We start from the raw sequence: 18,589 nt of genomic DNA, 5'->3' as shown, positions 1-18,589 counted from the left end.
ATAGAATTAACAAAAGACTGTTTCAACAGAGCAGACAACCAATATGCAAAAACAAAAACTGTGCAAATACAAAATAACAAAAGGAAAATAATAATAAGCAATAGAGAACATGAGGTAAAGAGTCATTGAAAGTGGTTGCTGGCTATTTTATTGAGTACACTTGTTCACAAATGCCGATATCTAATCGGCCAATCATGTAGCAGCAACTCAATGCATAAAAGCACACAGACGTACTCAAGAGGTTCAGTTGTTTTTCAGACCAAACAGACACTTTAAAGATGTTTAAACAGACACTTAAAAAAGCAAAGAATGCAGATCTAATGTATTTAAACAGAATAGGTGTAAGTGGGCAAAAAGATAGGATTGGACTGAAAGTTAGAAGGACACACATTACGCTGTACAACTACAACTTTATGGTTAACTATTTACTTGTAGCAGTTCATACCACTGGATTCCTCAAATCTATGATGCTAAGACTCTAAATCACTTTAGTTAGTCTAGGAAAATATGTCTAAAGAGACATTAATTATACAAATTGCTTGCAAATAAAGACCTACCCTAATCCTTATTAGCAGTGGTAGAACAAGTCCAGAAGCCCCCCCCCCCCACCAAAGGGATACACAACATTTAAGCACAAGCACATTCCTTACATAAAATTCAGTCATTGCTTACTACCTTTGTTCTAAAGATGTTAAGAGAAAAACAGTAAGTGGCAGTAATCAACAGAAAGAAAAATAAATAATCTTGACAAGGCCACCCTCCTTAGTTGGAATATTATGTAGTTGAAGGTTGTAGACAGAAGATGTATTGCACTGGAGAGGGCATACAGGAGATTCACCAGGATGATGCCCGAAATGGAATACTTCAATTACAAGATACTGGCTAGACTGCGTTTTTCTTAAAGCAGAGGTTTCCAAGGGAATAATTGACATACAAAATTATGAGGGGCACAGATAGGGTAGACAGCAAACTTTTCCTACGGTAGCAGTGTACAAGACCCACCAACAAAAAGTTACTCACCAGTAACTCCTAAACCAACATCAAGTCCAATTTCAATCAACATAATTCTGCAATGGTAGCTCCAGGATGTGGTAGACTGACAATTGGAAGCTATGCCTGAAGCACATGCAAAGGTATAAAAAATCTTTAAGACACAAAGAAAATCTCTGCAGTTCCTAAAGAATTAACACCTTCAACATTTCCCACTCCCCAATTTCCATGTGTTCCCCCCCGCCCCCCCCCCCCCAGTACAAGAGTTTCTTTTGGGTACTCTAGTTTCCTGCCATATTGCACAAGGCCTGATCTATTGAATGACCACTTCAAATTGGTGGGGGTGGGGGGAGGCAGAGGGTGTAGTTAACAGGAACACAAGGAGAATAAAATGGGGTTAGTGTCGGTGGGAGCTGATGGTTGTAAGAGACTCCATGGGTGAACATAGAACAATACAGCACAGGAAGAGGCCCTTCAGCCCACAATGTTGTGCCAAGCCAATTAAATTAGCAATCAAAAGGCTAACTAAACTAATCCCTTCTGCCTACAAAATGGCCTTCAATTTGCCTCATTTACATGCCTATCTGAACTTCCAAAATGGTATCAGACATTTCAATCCTGGGGAAAAAGATGGTACCTGTCTATCTACATCTCTCAATCTTATAAATCCTCCCTCAGCCTCTGCCAATCCAGAGGAAACAACTCAAGCATGTCCAAACTCTCAGGCCCCCTTATCCACAATATCATAAGGTACAGGAGCAGATTTAGGCCATTGGCCCGTCAAAGCAACATCCTGATAAACCTCCTCTGCACCCTTCCCAAAGCCTTGACATCCTTCCTATACTGGGGTGACCAGAACTGTATGCAAAGCTCCAAATGTGGCCTAACTATTGTGTTAGAAAGCTACAACACAACTTCATGACTTTTCAACCCAAGTAGCCACTATTAGCAAGCTATGAACTTGGACCCCAAGATCCCTCATCATCACCGTTAAGGGTCTTACCCTAAACTGTGTACTATATCTTTACATTTGACCTACCAAGCTGCAATACTTTGTACTTAGCTGGGTTAAATTCCACCTGCCATTTCTCTGCCCAAATCCGCAAATGATTTATATCCCACTGTATTCTTTGCCAATCTTCTACGCCATCCACAATACCATCAGTATCATTTGCAAACTTACTAACCCTCCCATCTACATTTTCATCCAGTGGAAAGGCCTGTTTCAATGCTCCATGATTCCATTTAAGGAAAATAGGATTCTGGGAGTGGGTCACAATAGACAAGCATTGCTTTAGCCCTTTGAGTTCTGTACTACAGGCACTGATTATTCTGCCAAATGCTCCTGTCAGAACATTATATTATCCATATGAGGCTTTACACCCATAGTCAAACATACCTTGAATCTTTGATTTGTGTGGAGTCCTTGTATTCTCAAACAAAAGCAAAAGTGAAAAATGGGCATTTTACAAGTGAAGTTGCTAAATAACTATTTGTGAAAATTATTAAATGAGCTCATTTCCCTACCCCATTCCCCCAAGACTGATTTCATATTGTACACACTGTAGGGACTCCTTAATTTTATTAGGCAGAATTCACCCAGACTGTTAAAGGGCAAGATCACCATGTATGTTAATGCTGTATGTTATTGACCCCAGGATATACAAATCCTGCCCCCAGAATATAATAACATGCAACATAACATTCACAACGATCTTAACATACACACAATCGCCATTTGTTTGCGGTTGGAATAAAGTGCACGTTAGAAGCAATTAAACTCATGTCGATTTTTGTCAACACTTCTACAACACTATGCAATCTATGGCCAGCAGGGTGATGTAAACAAGCATGAATTTTTAAAAAGACCAATTAGCTTCTGCAGTCACAAATATGCATCTAATACTACAGATAAACAGGGACCCAAACCATCTTAGTGGGTTATGAAAAAAACCTCTATTAATTTTAAACCATTTTTTTAATTCCTTCACAGACTCCTAAACAGTTGAATGGTAAATTACTTGGTCCTTGCCTGAAGATTTGATTTTGAATTTGTGCCATATCTCAAAGGTCCAAAATAAACCAAGCAATCCCAAAATGCAAGATGGAGAGAAGCTCTCTTCTCACTGCTGCCATCAGTGAAGTGGTACAGGAGCCTTGGGTCTTACGCCAAGTTGCAAATGGAAATGAACATTGTGCAACCAAACATCCATCATAATGTGCTAAGTGGGGAAGGAAGTTTACAGATGAAGCTGCTGAAAATAATTCAGTCTAGAACAACGCCCAGAGTACTCCTCTAGGATCATGTGCTTTCAACATTCACTTCCTTTTTGCAAGATACGACATCAACTCCTGGAGGGTTTTCCCCTCTGATTTCAGCTTCTGATGTAGTGGGCAATCACTCTCCCTTGACCTCTTGAATTTAGCTCTTGGACAAAAGCTATGCTGAGGTCTGGCACCAAGTAGTCCAAACAAGGCTCTGACTGGGCATTAGTAAGCCGGTATTGGCAAGTGCATGGTGCATCACAGATCTGCCAAACGTGGAATGAATGCCTGGGTAATATTTTTTTTTTAAAAAAAACATTGTCAGACTGATGCCAGTTCTGCAAGTATGTCATAGAACATTTCTGTGCTGTAGTGTTCTATGACCAACTATCAGAACATATTGGCTTACAGCTGCAACTAGTTCTGAAGCACAGCTGACATGCAACAACCTTGAATTGATTTTTATTTTCTTCTCTATTACACTTGAGAAGTAGGGACCTCAGACAACTCAATACTGTCACCAAAACTTCAAAGTACCCTTAGTCACTATGAGAAAGACAGTTCTGTAATTCCTGATAGTATCAGCACGGAACCTAAAGATGGTGGATAATCATTCCCATTTCATCTGTAGAAATGTCAAAATTCTATAAGAAAGGTTCATTTCCATTTTACCAAGGCTGGAGGTAGAGGCGATAGTAGTTGTTGGTACACAATACAACTGAACAGTAATCTGTCTTAAGTACCATTCCACCATAAAAGTCTCAAGCATAACTCCCAATCTCTGATGAGTTAGCATGGCAATTGAAGTTTTACAATTAGCCTCAATACCCCATAGCTAGGTATATAGAAAAGGAAACTGACTACACATTTGCTCCCTATTAGAAAGCAGTGGTCAAGTTCTGCAGGATCGTCAAGTGTGGACATGAAACCAAAATCAGGCTGGTTGTTACTGAATGACTCACCAATATACTGCCACCTTCCACTGCACAAACTTAAATACATAGCCGCTTGCACCCACAGGACTCTACAATCAGCATCTTAATGTGTGGGAGAAAAGAAAACAGCCACCTGGGTTTTTTCACTCAGCATCACGCTGCCCCATGGCATGAGTTAGAGGCTGGGAAAATGACAATATTTCCTCCTTCTGCCAACTCCCTTAACAGGTCACCTGTTAAGAGAGGTCACTGATACATGGATTTCCAATCAACACAAATACTCAAATCCAGTAATACTTCTCTTCCTCATTCACTCATCCAATTCTGCATCCTGAACTTCTAAGTGATAGAACATACTCTTGCCCACCTAACCTTGAAAACTCATGCTGCTAAAGATGACAGGCTGCAGATACCAAGTTCAATACAAATTAGCTTTCAGCAGCTGGCTGTTACATTATGGCATCTTAATGAAAGTTAACAGCCCTCAAATAGACTCTAGAGTAGTGATCACCAACCTTTTTAAGCCCAAGATCCCCTACCTTGACCTCAGTGAAAGGCAAGATCTACCTACTAAATCGTTTAAGAGAAAAAACAGCTCAGATTGTACTTCCAATTTGAGGCCTTTTATTTGGGCGAATTGTATTTGAATTACACAAAGTACTTCTGTCAAACTTTCAAGTTAATTCAAACAAGAAAACACTGTAACTAGCATATCAAACAGGCCATAGCTGTCTTTCTTTAAGAATATTACAATACTTCACACCTTTAATTCTAAGTTTCATTATTTAATTTTATTTCAACACGAAAAATAAATGAATAAAAATTGACTGTTGCACTCAGTGTGATGACTGGGGCTGAATACTTTCTGCTAGTTCCCAGAAATTTGGCTCATAACTACAGACAGCCAGTCTGAGAGGTGCAGGGTTGCCAACTGTCCCATATTTCCCCCTCTAAGGTAGAACGTTCCTATGAAACCTTTCATGCCGAAATGCTTAACGCCGAAGCAACTACATTAATTATGGAAAAAAATTTTGAGCATTCCCAGACCCAAAAAAATAACCTACCAAATCATACCAAATAACACACAAAACCTAAAATAACACTAATATATAGTAAAAGCAGGAATGATATGATAAATACACAGCTTATATAAAGTAGAAATAATGAAAATTAAGCCAAAACCGACTGGTGGGGTAAAGAAATTGGCACGTACTCGCATGCGCACACAGGTGCCTGCGCAAGTCTTCATGGTCATGGTAGTCTTTCTCGGGGTAAAGACAAATGTCCCGAGATTTGACTGCTACTTTTGTCCGTTATTTGGGAGTGAGGAAGTTGGCAACCCTGTCAGTAAGTCAGCTCCTGTACTTAGATTTAATAATTTTCATCTGTGAAAATGCAGTTTCACATAGAAAGTTGACCCAAAGTAGGCACTGACTTTTAGTGGTATAAAACCAACGTGCACACTGCGCATTGCTGGGGCCCCATCAGTAGTAATTGCCACCAGTTTATGAATGGGGATGTCATTTTCACAGACATATTTTTTAAACTCATTGTAAGTATCCTCACCTTTCGTTCTTTCCTTTAATTGCAAAAGAGTGAGGAAGTCCTCCTTTGTTGTAAAATCCTGGAAAGCCATTCTGACAAATACAACAAGCTGAGCTGTTTGCATTGCATCCAGGGATTCATCGAACTGTAGTGAAAAACATTCACGTCCTCTGACAGTGACCCTACCCTCCTTGTCACTGTTGCAGGACCAAGCAGTATATTACGTATTGCGGTTGTGATGCTGTTTTTGTTTTTAAAGTTATTAAAACAGCCTCTGCGGTAATGACCATTGCTTCCTTAAATAAATCACCATCTGTAAAAGGCTTCTTGTGTTCAGCCAAAAGGTGACTTACACGAAATGATGCTTCAATAGCAGCCTTATTTTGAGCAGCATGTTTTGTGAAAAACGATTGCTGGGCCTTCAACCCCGATTTCAGCTCCTCAACTTTCCAGGCACGAATTGCGCTCTTTGGGGGGGGGTGGGGGGGGGGGGGGTAGGTGTCTTTAAATTTCTGGTGGTTGGTGTTGCGGTGCCGCTCCAGATTCCCTCTTTCAGTCAGTGCTTGTGTTTGGTGGCACAACATACATACACACTTGTCTTTCACCAAGGCAAGTAGAAATTCCTCTTCCCATTCTGGATGGAATTTGTATGTTTTCGCCTTCTTTCGTGGAGCCCCCGCCACGCTATCAGGATATCACGAGCAATTGCTGACTGCGTCGCATCTGATCTGAGCCGACATTTACGTGCCAGGCAGCACCTAATTAATTCGCTTGTTTGCATCGGGACTACAGAGCGTCATGGGACCTGAATTCTGAAGGAAGGCAGTTTTTTTAAAAAACTACGAGTGCAAGAAGGGCGAGACTGCGCAGGCGTGTGATGTCAACAGGACCGTGCGGAGAGTTTAAAAAGGAGACCACCCTATACAACGGGCAGCAGAGTGAATGGGAGCAGAGTGTAGGGCTTTGGCTTCAACGGTAAACTGGAAGAGGCGAGAGCGAAGCACCAACTTTTTTTTTCTCTCCCCCCCCCACACCCCTTCGCAAATCGGCCCAAACAGACAGGAACAGCAGGGCTCTCACAGCTAATGGCACGAGCTAACAGTTTAAAAAGTTCATCTGTTTGGCGAGGTAAGTGGGTGAGTAGACTTATTTTTCCTGTTTCATTCCTGTAGAATTAGATAGCATGCCTGCAGGGTTAGTGCTTTGTTCAGGGTGTCAGATGTGGGAATCCTGGGAGACCTCCAGCCTCCCTGATGGCCACATCTGCGCCAGGTGCACCAAGATGCAGCTCCTCAGAGACCATGTTAGGGATCTGGAACTGCAGCTTGATGACCTACTGCTTATCAGGGAAAGTGAAGAGGTGATAGACAGGAGCTACAGGGAGGTAGTCATCCCTAGGCTACAGGGGTCAGAAAACTGGGTGACTGTCAGGAGAGGGAAAGAAAATGCCCGGATAGTGGAGAGCACACCTGTGGCTGTCCTTCTCAGCAACAAATATCTTGTTCTGGATGCTGTTGAGGGGGATAACCTGACAGGGGACGCCCACGGTGACCGGGTCTCTGGCACTGAGCCTGGCACTGTTGTGCAGGAGAGGAGGAGGGTGATGAGAAATGCAGTAGTCGTGGGGGATTCCATAGTCAAGGGAACAGACAGGAGATTCTGTGAGCCTGACAGAGATACCCACATGGCATGTTGCCTCCCAGGTGCCAGGGTACGGGATGTCTCGGATTGGGTCCTGAATGTTCTAAAGGGGGAGGGTGAGCAGCCAGTTGTCTTGGTGCATGTTGGTAACAATGACATAGATAGGACAAGGGAGGAGGTCCTGAAGAGAGATTTCTGGGAGTTAGGAAGGAAGCTGAGAAGCAGGACCTGCAGGGTAGTAATCTCAGGATTGCTACCTGTGCCACGTGCTAGCAAGGGCAAGAATAGTAAGATCAGGCAGATGAATGCGTGGCTGAGAGACTGGTGTAGGGGGCAGGGTTTCAGATTCTTGGATAATTGGGTCCTCTTCTGGGGGAAGTATGACCTGTTCAAAAAGGACAGGTTACACCTGAACCCAAAGGGGACCAATATCCTGGCCGGAAAGTTTAATAGAGCTGTTAGGGAGGGTTTAAACTAATTTGGCAGGGAGATGGGAACCGGAATGACAGAGCGGTGGAAGGGGAAAACAGAAATAAATCTAAGATGGTGAGCAGTAAAGATGTCAGGGAAGACAAGCAGGTGATGGGGCAAATTTGTAGCCATTGGGATGAGTTGCAGTGCAATAAAGTTGCAGTGAAATCAAAGCAAAAAGTATCAAATACTGGCCTTAAGGCGTTGTACTTAAATGCACGCAGCATAAGGAATAAGGTGGATGATCTTGTCGTACAGCTACACTTTGGCAGGTATGATATTGTGGCCATCACTGAGACCTGAACGTCCAAGGATACACGGTGTATCGGAAGGATAGGTAGGCAGGCAGAGGGGGAGGCGTGGCTTTATTGGTAAGAAATTATATTAAATCATTAGAAAGAGGTGATATAGGATCAAAAGGTGCAGAATCTTTATGGGTTGAGCTAAGAAATAGCAGGGGTAAAAGGACCCTGATGGCAGTTATTTATAGGCCTCCAAACAGCTGCAGGGATGTGGACTACAAATTACAACTGGAAATAGAAAAGGCTTGTCAGAAGGGCAGTGTTATGATAATTGTGGGGGATTTTAACATGCGAGTGGATTGGGAAAATCAGGTCGGCACTGGATCTCAAGAGACAGAGTTTGTAGAATGTCTGCGAGATGGCTTTTTAGAACAGCTTGTTGTTGAGCCCACTAGGGGATCGGCTGTACTGGATTGGGTATTGTGTAATGAACCAGAGGTGATTAGAGAGATTGAGGTGAAGGAACCCTTAGGAGGCAGTGATCATAACATGATTCAGTTCACTGTGAAATTTGAAAAAGAGAAGCCAAAATCTGATGGGTCGGTATTTCAGTGAAGTAAAGGAAATTACAGTGGCATGAGAGAGGAACTGGCCAAAGTTGACTGGAAAGGGACACTGGCAGGAAAGACAGCAGAGCAGCAGTGGCTGGAGTTTATGCGAGAAGTGAGGAAGGTGCAAGATAGGTATATTCCAAAAAAGAAATTTTCAAATGGAAAAAGGATGCAACCATGGTTGACAAGAGAAGTCAAAGCATAAGTTAAAGCAAAGGAGAGGACATACAAGGAAGCAAAAATTAGTGGGAAGACAGAGGATTGGGAAGTTTTTAAAACCTTACAAAAGGAAACCAAGAAGGTCATTAAGAGGGAAAAGATTAACTATGAAAGGAAGCTAGCAAATAGTATCAAAGAGGATACTAAAAGCTTTTTCAAGCATATAAAGAGTAAAAGACAGGTGAGAGTAGATTTAGGACCGATAGAAAATGATCCTGGAGAAATTGTAATGGGAGATAAGGAGATGGCAGAGGAACTGAACGAGTATTTTGCATCAGTCTTCACTGAGGAAGACATCAGCAGTATACCGGACACTCAAGGGTGGCAGGGAAGAGAAGTGTGCGCAGTCACAATTACGACAGAGAAAGTACTCAGGAAGCTGAATAGTCTAAAGGTAGATAAATCTCCTGGACCAGATGGAATGCACCCGCGTGTTCTGAAGGAAGTAGCTGTGGAGATTGTGGAGGCATTAGCGATGATCTTTCAAAAGTCAATAGATTCTGGCATGGTTCCAGAGGACTGGAAGGTTGCAAATGTCACTCCGCTATTTAAGAAGGGGGCAAGGAAGCAAAAAGGAAATTATAGACCTGTTAGCTTGACATCGGTGGTTGGGAAGTTGTTGGAGTCGATTGTCAAGGATGAGGTTACGGAGTACCTGGAGGCATATGACAAGATAGGCAGAACTCAGCATGGATTCATTAAAGGAAAATCCTGCCTGACAAACCTATTACAATTTTTTGAGGAAATTACCAGTAGGCTAGACAAGGGAGATGCAGTGAATGTTGTATATTTGGATTTTCAGAAGGCCTTTGACAAGGTGCCACACATGAGGCTACTTAAGATAAGAGCCCATGGAATTACGGGAAAGTTACATATGTGGATAGAGCATTGGCTGATTGGCAGGAAACAGAGAGTGGGAATAAAGGGATCTTATTCTGGTTGGCTGCTGGTTACCAGTGGTGTTCCACAGGGGTCAGTGTTGGGGCCGCTTCTTTTTACATTGTACATCAACGATTTGGATTATGGAATAGATGGCTTTGTGGCTAAGTTTGCTGACGATACGAAGATAGGTGGAAGGGCCGGTAGTGCTGAGGAAACGGAGAGTCTGCAGAGAGACTTGGATAGATTGGAAGAATGGGCAAATAAGTGGCAAATTAAGTACAATGTTGGAAAGTGTATGGTTATGCACTTTGGCAGAAAAAATAAACGGGCAGACTATTATTTAAATGGGGAAAGAATTCAAAGTTCGGAGATGCAACGGGACTTGCGAGTCCTTGCACAGGATACCCTTAAAGTTAACCTCCGGGTTGAGTCGGTGGTGAAGAAGGTGAATGCAATATTGGCATTCATTTCTAGAGGAATAGAGTATAGGAGCAGGGATGTGATGTTGAGGCTCTATAAGGCACTGGTAAGACCTCACTTGGAGTACAGTGGGCAGTTTTGGTCTCATTATTTCAGAAAGGATGTGCTGACGTTGGAGAGGGTACAGAGAAGATTCACTAGAATGATTCCGGGAATGAGAGGGTTAACATATGAGGAACGTTTGTCCGCTCTTGGACTGTATTCCTTGGAGTTTAGAAGAATGAGGGGAGACCTCATAGAAACATTTCGAATGTTGAAAGGCATGGACAGAGTGGATGTGGCAAAGTTGTTTCCCATGATGGGGGAGTCTAGTACGAGAGGGCATGACTTAAGGATTGAAGGGCGCCCATTCAGAACAGAGATGCGAAGAAATTTTTTTAGTCAGAGGGTGGTGAATCTGTGGAATTTGTTGCCACGGGCGGCAGTGGAGGCCAAGTCATTGGGTGTATTTAAGGCAGAGATTGATAGGTATCTGAGTAGCCAGGGCATCAAAGCTTATGGTGAGAAGGCGGGGGAGTGGGACTAAATGGGAGAATGGATCAGCTCATGATAAAATGGCGGAGCAGACTCGATGGGCCGAATGGCCGACTTCTGCTCCTTTGTCTTATGGTCTTTGTTTATTTCAGCTTTTTTTTCTTAAAAATGTGCTGTGTGCATCCTGACTACCACCGCATCACTGCATTCTTCGCGGCCCGGAGGTTGGGGACACTGCCGTATATTGACATTTGCGACAGTCTGTACTCTTATCTAATCTGATTGGTCACTTTGATGTAGCACAGGCTACGCTGAAAACGCGGTGTATGGCGGGGGAACTACACACATGCGCACTGGGCAGAAAGAACAGAACTAAACCCCCGCAACCCGGTAAGTAATTAGTATTACTTACTTTAATAATGCTCACATTACAACAGTGTTTGTGTATTTATTTTTGATTTTTCTTCAGGATCTACTGGGAAAGTCTGAAAGATTGACCAGTCGATCGCAATCGACGGGTTGGCGACCCCTACTCTAGAGGCTAGCTAACTGCTCCTCCTGAGTCTGACTGCTCATTGTGAACAGGCAGCTTCTAGTGGTTCAAAGACCTGATAGCAAGCCAGCTTCAAACTCAGTGATGGTTGAATGAAGGTTGACTTCCTTTTAAACCTTCTGGACAGATGTCAAGAATTCATGCATAATCTTGTGCATTTGGTCTGTCCAGGTATCCAGCGCCCAACCAGAACACACAGTCTCCTAGAAATGAACCAGCAGCGTTAAATAACCACCAGCTAGCAACTGGAACTTGTTCAGAAGCAGCAGGCTACTTCAGAGCGTTCACCTGAAACAGCCAACTACCCAAAAGCAGCCTGCGCCCTGCCAAGCTGAGAGAGTCCCAAGGATTGGCAGGAGGTGGATTGAAGTTGCAACTTTCCAGACATTACTGAAGTATTGGGCTCAGAGCTGGAAGTTACTGTATGATGATTGAGGGCGGGTGGGGTGGGATGGAAGGACTCTCAACACCCACATCAATTCACTTGCTAATGCAAATGAGCATCATCATGCACGGTCTTGTATGACATGGGTGATCATGATCTTCCATCTGTCCTTAATCTGATCGTTGCCTGTGGGAAGACCTTCACACTGTTGTTCTTATTCGTTTCTCTATCCATGATCATGATTGTTTTTGGCAAATTATTCTACAGAGGTGGTTTGCCATTGTCTTCTTCTGGGCAGTAACTTTACAAGCTATTATCAATACTCTTCCAAGCCTGGTGTCAGTGATCGCATAACCAGGACTTGTGACAGGCTTCAGTTGTTCATATGACCATCACTACCTGGTCCCATGGCTTCACACAACCTTAATTTGGGGGGGGGGGGGGGGGAAAGAGGGGGGAAAAAAAGAAAAGAGCTTAGCAGATGCTACACCTTACCCAAGGGTGACTTGCAGGCTAGCAAACAGACGGAACATCTTACACCTCATTGGTAGAGAGGCATCTCCATTCCTCCCCCACCCGAACAAAAGAATTAATACTTGCATATCAACTTTAGGATGATGTTTCACTGGATAAATGGCGCAAGGAACAGGTCTAAACTATTCTCTAGCTCACATTCATGGATTCACACAACACAGACAACAGTCCTTCAGCTATGACTATATACTGACCATGAACCACTACATTTGCTACTTAATTCTCTCAAAATTCATGTCAAGCTCCTATAACATTCAGTCATCTTTATAAAGTGGTTAAGATAACCAGAACAAACTCAGAGGGAACATGCAAGCTCCACACAGACAGTATTGTATGACAAGATTTTACGACTAAAGCTGTAAAGCATAAACTTTTATAACTGTGAACAATACAGGCTTCAAGTAAAATTAATGGAATTGCTGTGAGCCATCATAGATTTGCTCAATCGAAATGGTCTCCTTCAACATCAAGCAAACAGAATCAGAGTCTCAGAATTATGCAGCATGGAAAGAGGCCTTTCATCCTGTTCACGGTGACTAAATTGCCTAACTGAGCTAGTCCATATTCCCAACCACTCAAATACCTTATAAACATAATTATACCCACCTCTACCACTTCCACTGGCAGCTTTCTACATACTCACCTTCATCACCACCAGGTTCAGGAAAAGTTATTACCCTTCAACCATCAGGCACCTGAATCAGTGTGGATAACTTCACTCATAATTCTGAACTGATTCCACAACTTATGGACTCATTTTCAAGGACTTGACAACTCATTTTCAGTTTTTTTTTTTAATTTGCATCGTCTTTTGTACATTGTACTTCCTCAGTCTGTGTAGTTTTTCGGTCATTCTATTATTTCTGCTCTATGAATGCCTGCAAGAAAATGAATCACAAAGTAGCATATGGTGATATACACTATATACTTCATTAATAAATTTACTTTGAACCATCTGTGTGGAAAAAAGTTGCCATCTGATCCCTTTTGAATCTTTCCTCTCTCACTTTAAACTTGTGCCCTCTAGTTTTAGACTCCCCAATCCTGGGGAAGAGTCACTATTCCTCATCTATGTCCCCATGATTTTATACACCTCTGCAAGATCACCCCCCTCAGCCTCCTACACTCAAAGGAAAAAAATGTCCTAGCCTATTATAAGCCCTCCAGTCACACAAACATCCTTGTAAATCATTTTTGAATCCTCTCCAGTTTAATGATATACATATAAACTAATAACTGCAAAATGCAGCAGGTTTAAAAGCAAAAAGGAACTAATGTGGATAAAGAGACCAAACAAACAGAACAATAAAAAAAAGTGATCACTGCTCATCGAATATATAGGATATTCAATGCACAGGCATATAATGCCCTCCAAAACATGCCTGAGTATCAGATCTCAGTGTTAATAGTCTAGTGGGAAAAACAAGGCTTTATTTTTGAGTGACAAAAGGTACAAAGGAAATTCCATTACCTGTTCAATCAATAAATTCCTCCATATAAAGATCCTTTTGGCTTTTTTAGTGTGCATTAATAGCAGCTGGTCAAGAACAGCTGCAGTTCTTCTGGTGCAGATATTCTCAGTGTAGTTGGGCAAGGAATTCTCAACATTTCCAAATCAGGATGGGGAGTAGCTTGGAAAGGACTCTGCTTATGGTGCTCTAATGAGCTTGCTCCTGTTATTTTCATTGGATGTAAAAGTTATGGGCTTGGCAGATAATGGGCTGAGGCAAGGAGTCCATTTTGTGGATGGCATACACCATTGCCAATGCACATCAATAGCATGGACAATACACAAATAAAGTTGCTGTCCTAGATCGTATCCAGCTTCAAAAGCTGCTGGAGTTGCACCCCATCTGGAACTGCCTTGTAAATGATGAAACTGCACTGGAACATCAGGGGTCAAGTTTCACCACAGGATACCTGTTCTAATGTGCTCGTGTCCATAGTATGGCTGGTTCAGTCAACTTTCTGATTACCACTCCTTTCCATTCAACTGATGCTGGTCCAGCCAAGATCAGAACATTGGAAAGGAGATAGTCTGGCCCAGGATACTTTTTAAAAAAAAGAGGGTGAGGATATATATATATATATATATATATAAATAAATAAAGAGGGAGGAGAAGAGAAACTGCTTAGCTAGAATTGCAAGTTAGCAGGAAGCCCTTTAGATTAATGGAACTGCACCATCACTCCCAAAGGTATACCAAACTTGCTTGGCCAATGACTCAAAAGGCTTTTCTTTGCCTGGCAGTAATAGTGGCGAAAGTTGTAATAACACTATTACCAACATATTAAACATTCCTATTATGTGTTTAATTTTAAATCCTTGACATTATGGATCGTGCTGCCCAACACACACACACACCCAAAAACCAAGTATGGTGCAAAATGAACTGTTTCATCTAATGCAAGTTCTTTCCATTCTGAACTACAGCCACTTAATGTTCAATAAGTAACAGCAGTAAAAATAATCATTTAAAACAAAAAGACTTTCCCCCCCATATCACTGGTTCTGTCACATGAAAGAATTCAAAAGTCTCAGCATAACTTTTGAATGTCCTAATGAGTTACAACAATCTGTTTTGAGAACAAAGGTCATTTAGCCCAGCAAATCTATTCAGACACATTAATTTGGCCTTTGTGTCAATCCTTTGTCTCTTTAGAAACCCATCTAAACTTCCACCCAATTAAGAAAACTTGCAATACTGTGCAGAAACCCACACAATCCGAAAGCATTACCAACACTGCTAAATTACAGGGTCAGAAAATGAACCTGTTAATGTAACTTTAGTATAAATTAGTATTAAACTCAAGTATAAAAATTATTAAATTCCCCATGTTTAGGAAACATGTGTAATCTCCCTTGGCTTCAAACCGAGTAGCTTCCTATAGGCCTTCTAAGAGGTTATTGTGAACCTGTTTAGTCAGTAAACCTTTGCATCAAAAAGAAAATACGCAGGTGGGCATTTACACACGAGTAAGGAGCTGCTCATTAAATGGGCATTCGTGTCCATAGTGGCATTTGAAGTCAGTGTCCAGATCAGCAGTTTGGCTAGGTCTCCAGATTAACAATTTACCACCAGAACTATTAATTACTGTCACTTCTGTCACCAACATGAAGTCTCAACACTTTCATGTACAGCAATTGTTTGGGACATGCCTCATCAACCAGCTGGTCTTTTCCAGTTCCATGCTTATGAGGATTATTTTCCTAGTTTAGTTCACTACCTCACCATAATGATACGTACACACATTCCCCACAAGATAAAATGTTAACCATAAGACCAGAGGGAGCCCAAGAAAACTTACAAACATGGAAAAGAGCAGGTGACTGTACCTGAATTTTAAAAACCTTGTATGTACCCGAATTAAAAAATAAACCTTGAATTTCCTGAACTGCAAATTTTTCACCTTTGAGTGACATTTTAAACAGATTATCAAACCATCAATTATACTATTAATTACATATTAAACAGCTGTCTACTTTGCCAAATGCCAAAAAAAATTTATCCTCGCAGTGCAAAGTCATCATATCCCACCATTCAATTCAAGCAAGACCAACAATTCTATACTAGTAACCACAGACCAAACCCACTGGTGTTGCACTGTAGCAATCCATGAAGGAGATTATCACCAATTATCACAGACAGAATTACTTACATGCTCAACAAGTCAATATTTCAACTCCTCCACCTTTCAGTTAAACAAACCATTATATTCCTTGATGGCCAAAATTTAAAACTTTATATGATCTGCTAACCTAGAACCAGCAAATTAAATGGCTGAGGTTTCAAAACAATTAACAGAAAAAAGACTCTTAATGTATCATACGTATGATACCACCAGAACTAATATATAAATATATATATTTTAAATGCATGCATATACACACACGATACTTGCACATATAGATACACAATTAGCCAAATAAAAATATGCATTTAATTTAAATTTAAATCTGCACTAAACTTAGAGGAAACGAAGCATCTAAAATAAAGCTGAATCTATTACCTCAAACAAAGAATCAGAAGGAAAACGCACAGAAGAAAAACACAAGAGTAACTCCGGGGGGGGGGGGGGAGGTGGAAGAAGGCTAGCAAACATATCAGCTGTTGCATATCACACAAAGGAATAGGTTAGTGTAAGCAGGGGGAGCGGCAGTGCGGGGTGGTGGTTGGTGTGGAAGGAGCCGGCGTGCGGGGCCAGGGCCAAGCCCGACCCCACTCCCGGGGGCCGTTGCAAGAGGTGGCCTAGCGGGGGGCACAGAAGCCTAACTCCCAGCCTCACTCACCTCGAACCTGCTCTTGGTGACTCCATTCATCCTGCCGCCGGCTCCGGCCCCCCTGCCCCACTTGTCGTCACTCGGTTCGCCGCAGGCGGAAGGGTTATTTCTTGCTGGGGAGGGGGGGTGCTGATCGCTTTTATTCTCTCGCGGCTTCAACTTTTCAACAAAAACATTAAAACAAAAACACACAGGACTCTCCACCCACCTGCCAGCATCCTCGCACCTGATTGGACTGCACGCGCCTCCCGGTTCACCGCAGCTTAATCTACCATTCCCGTTTGAACCGACCCTCACTGCGGATCCTAGCACCACCACCCTGCTCCCTGCCCCCCTCCCAGTTCAGTATCCCCCGTTGACAAAGTCAGGAGTTAAAGAAATCATCCCAAACTCCCGCTTCCGCCTCAGGCCACCAGCTGACCGAGACACCCAATCAGTGGCGGCCTTACGGAGCCGCTCCGGGGAAAAGAGGCGGGGATCCAGAGGCCGGACGTCACTTTTGCGGAAAAAAACAATTGTGGCATGAGCGCCCTTTAACATTCTGGCACCACCCACTCGTTGTGACTGACATGCAGGGCCAGGCAAATGCCTCTGATTGACAGGCTGACCCGGCAAGGACGCGCCTACTACCTGTAACTAACGGAATTACTCCAGAAAAGACCCGCCCACTCCCTGTGACTGACAGGCTGACCCCGAAAAAAGATGCTCTGCCAATTTGGGAGATATAACATTTTGTAAAAACATTTAAAATCTCATATATTATAATACATACAAAATGTAAGTACAGATAAAATTAATTGCTTTGCTGTAATTAAAACAAAGGAAATTATAGACCTGAAAAATAAAACATTTGAATTTGTTAAAGACTTAAAAATATAGTTTTAATTTTTGATATGCATTTAAAAAGATATTGTGCAAATTTTAATCACAAGTGATTCTACAGATGCAAAATACCGGAGACAAAATGGACACAAAATGTTGGAGGAACTCTGTAGGTCAGGCAGCAATTAAGGATATGAAAAAACAGTCAACGTTTCAGCCAAGACATTTCTTCAGGACAATTATGCAAATCTTACCCTCTTGGGGGAAAAACGCCCTACTCTTAGGTGCATTGGACACCGCCTACCTATAGCCATACCCCATTCCCAATAACAAGAGAATAATGACTAAATTTAATGAGGGGTTTGATTGGTTTGCTCTATTACACTGAAGTGCCACTCCCGGATCTCCAAAAGCTGGCTTCTTCTAAGTATTGACACATGCTGGAAAAGTGCCAATTTACAGAATGAAAGATGACCTGATTAAGGGTCATGGCCCAAAACGTTAACAGTTTCTTCCCCTCCATAGATGCTGCCTGACCTGCTGAGTTCCTCCAGCATTTTGTGAGTGTTGCTCACAATTTCCTGCTTCTGCAAAATTGTGTTTATAACAAGATATTGTATTTATTTTTTTCATTTTAGAGATACAGCATGGTTATAGGCCCTTCTGGCCCAATGAGCACACCCACCCAATTACATACATGTGACCAATTAACTTACTAACCGGTACGTCTTTGGAATGTAAGAGGAAACCAGAGCTCCTGGAGGAAACCCAAGTGGTCATGGGGAGATGGTACAATCTCCTTACAGGCAGGGACAGGAAATGAACATGAGTCACTGTTTGCTGTAATAGAGTTATGCTAATCACTACACTACCTTGATAATTGAACATTGACTTTACTTACTCCCTATTTTTTGCTTTTGTTTTCATTTCTTATTTAATTTTTACATACACTCAGTGGCCATTTTATTAGGCACACCTGTGCAGCTGTTTGTTAATGCAAGTATCTATTCAGCTAATCATGTAGCAGCAATTCAATGCATAAAAGCATGCAGACATGGTTCAGACCAAACATCAAAATGGGAAACAAATATGGTAAGTGTGGCAGTTCCGTGGGTGAAAATGCCTTGTTAATGAGAGAGATCAGAGGGGAACGGCCAGACTGGTTCAAGCTGACAGGAAGGTGACAGTAGTGCAAATAAACACGTGTTATAACAGTGGTGTGCAGAAGAGCATCTCTGAATGCACGACACGTTGAATC

At 42.2% G+C, this 18,589-nt stretch overlaps 1 protein-coding gene across 4 annotated transcripts in view; it reads right to left on the bottom strand.

The window, feature by feature from the left end:
• The window catches only part of LOC140191691 (F-box/LRR-repeat protein 20), a 166,388-nt gene extending 149,460 nt beyond the window's left edge, over positions 1-16,928 (bottom strand). For 2 of the 4 annotated variants that reach the window (XM_072249337.1, XM_072249339.1), the window contains exon 1: positions 16,519-16,928. In XM_072249337.1, coding sequence (XP_072105438.1) covers positions 16,519-16,548 — 30 coding nt within the window. In that variant the 5' untranslated portion in view covers positions 16,549-16,928. Of the gene's footprint in view, positions 1-1,020; positions 1,149-16,518 lie in introns of those variants that run through there. The other 2 variants (XM_072249340.1, XM_072249341.1) reach the window with 2 other exon arrangements.
• Positions 16,929-18,589: the final 1,661 nt, after the last annotated feature.

This window comes from Mobula birostris, chromosome X (genome assembly GCF_030028105.1).
Source record: "Mobula birostris isolate sMobBir1 chromosome X, sMobBir1.hap1, whole genome shotgun sequence".
NCBI classification, from domain to species: Eukaryota; Metazoa; Chordata; class Chondrichthyes; order Myliobatiformes; family Myliobatidae; genus Mobula; species Mobula birostris.
The sequence above is the reverse complement of the archived record's forward strand: the minus strand, read 5'-3'. Positions and strand labels throughout refer to the sequence as shown.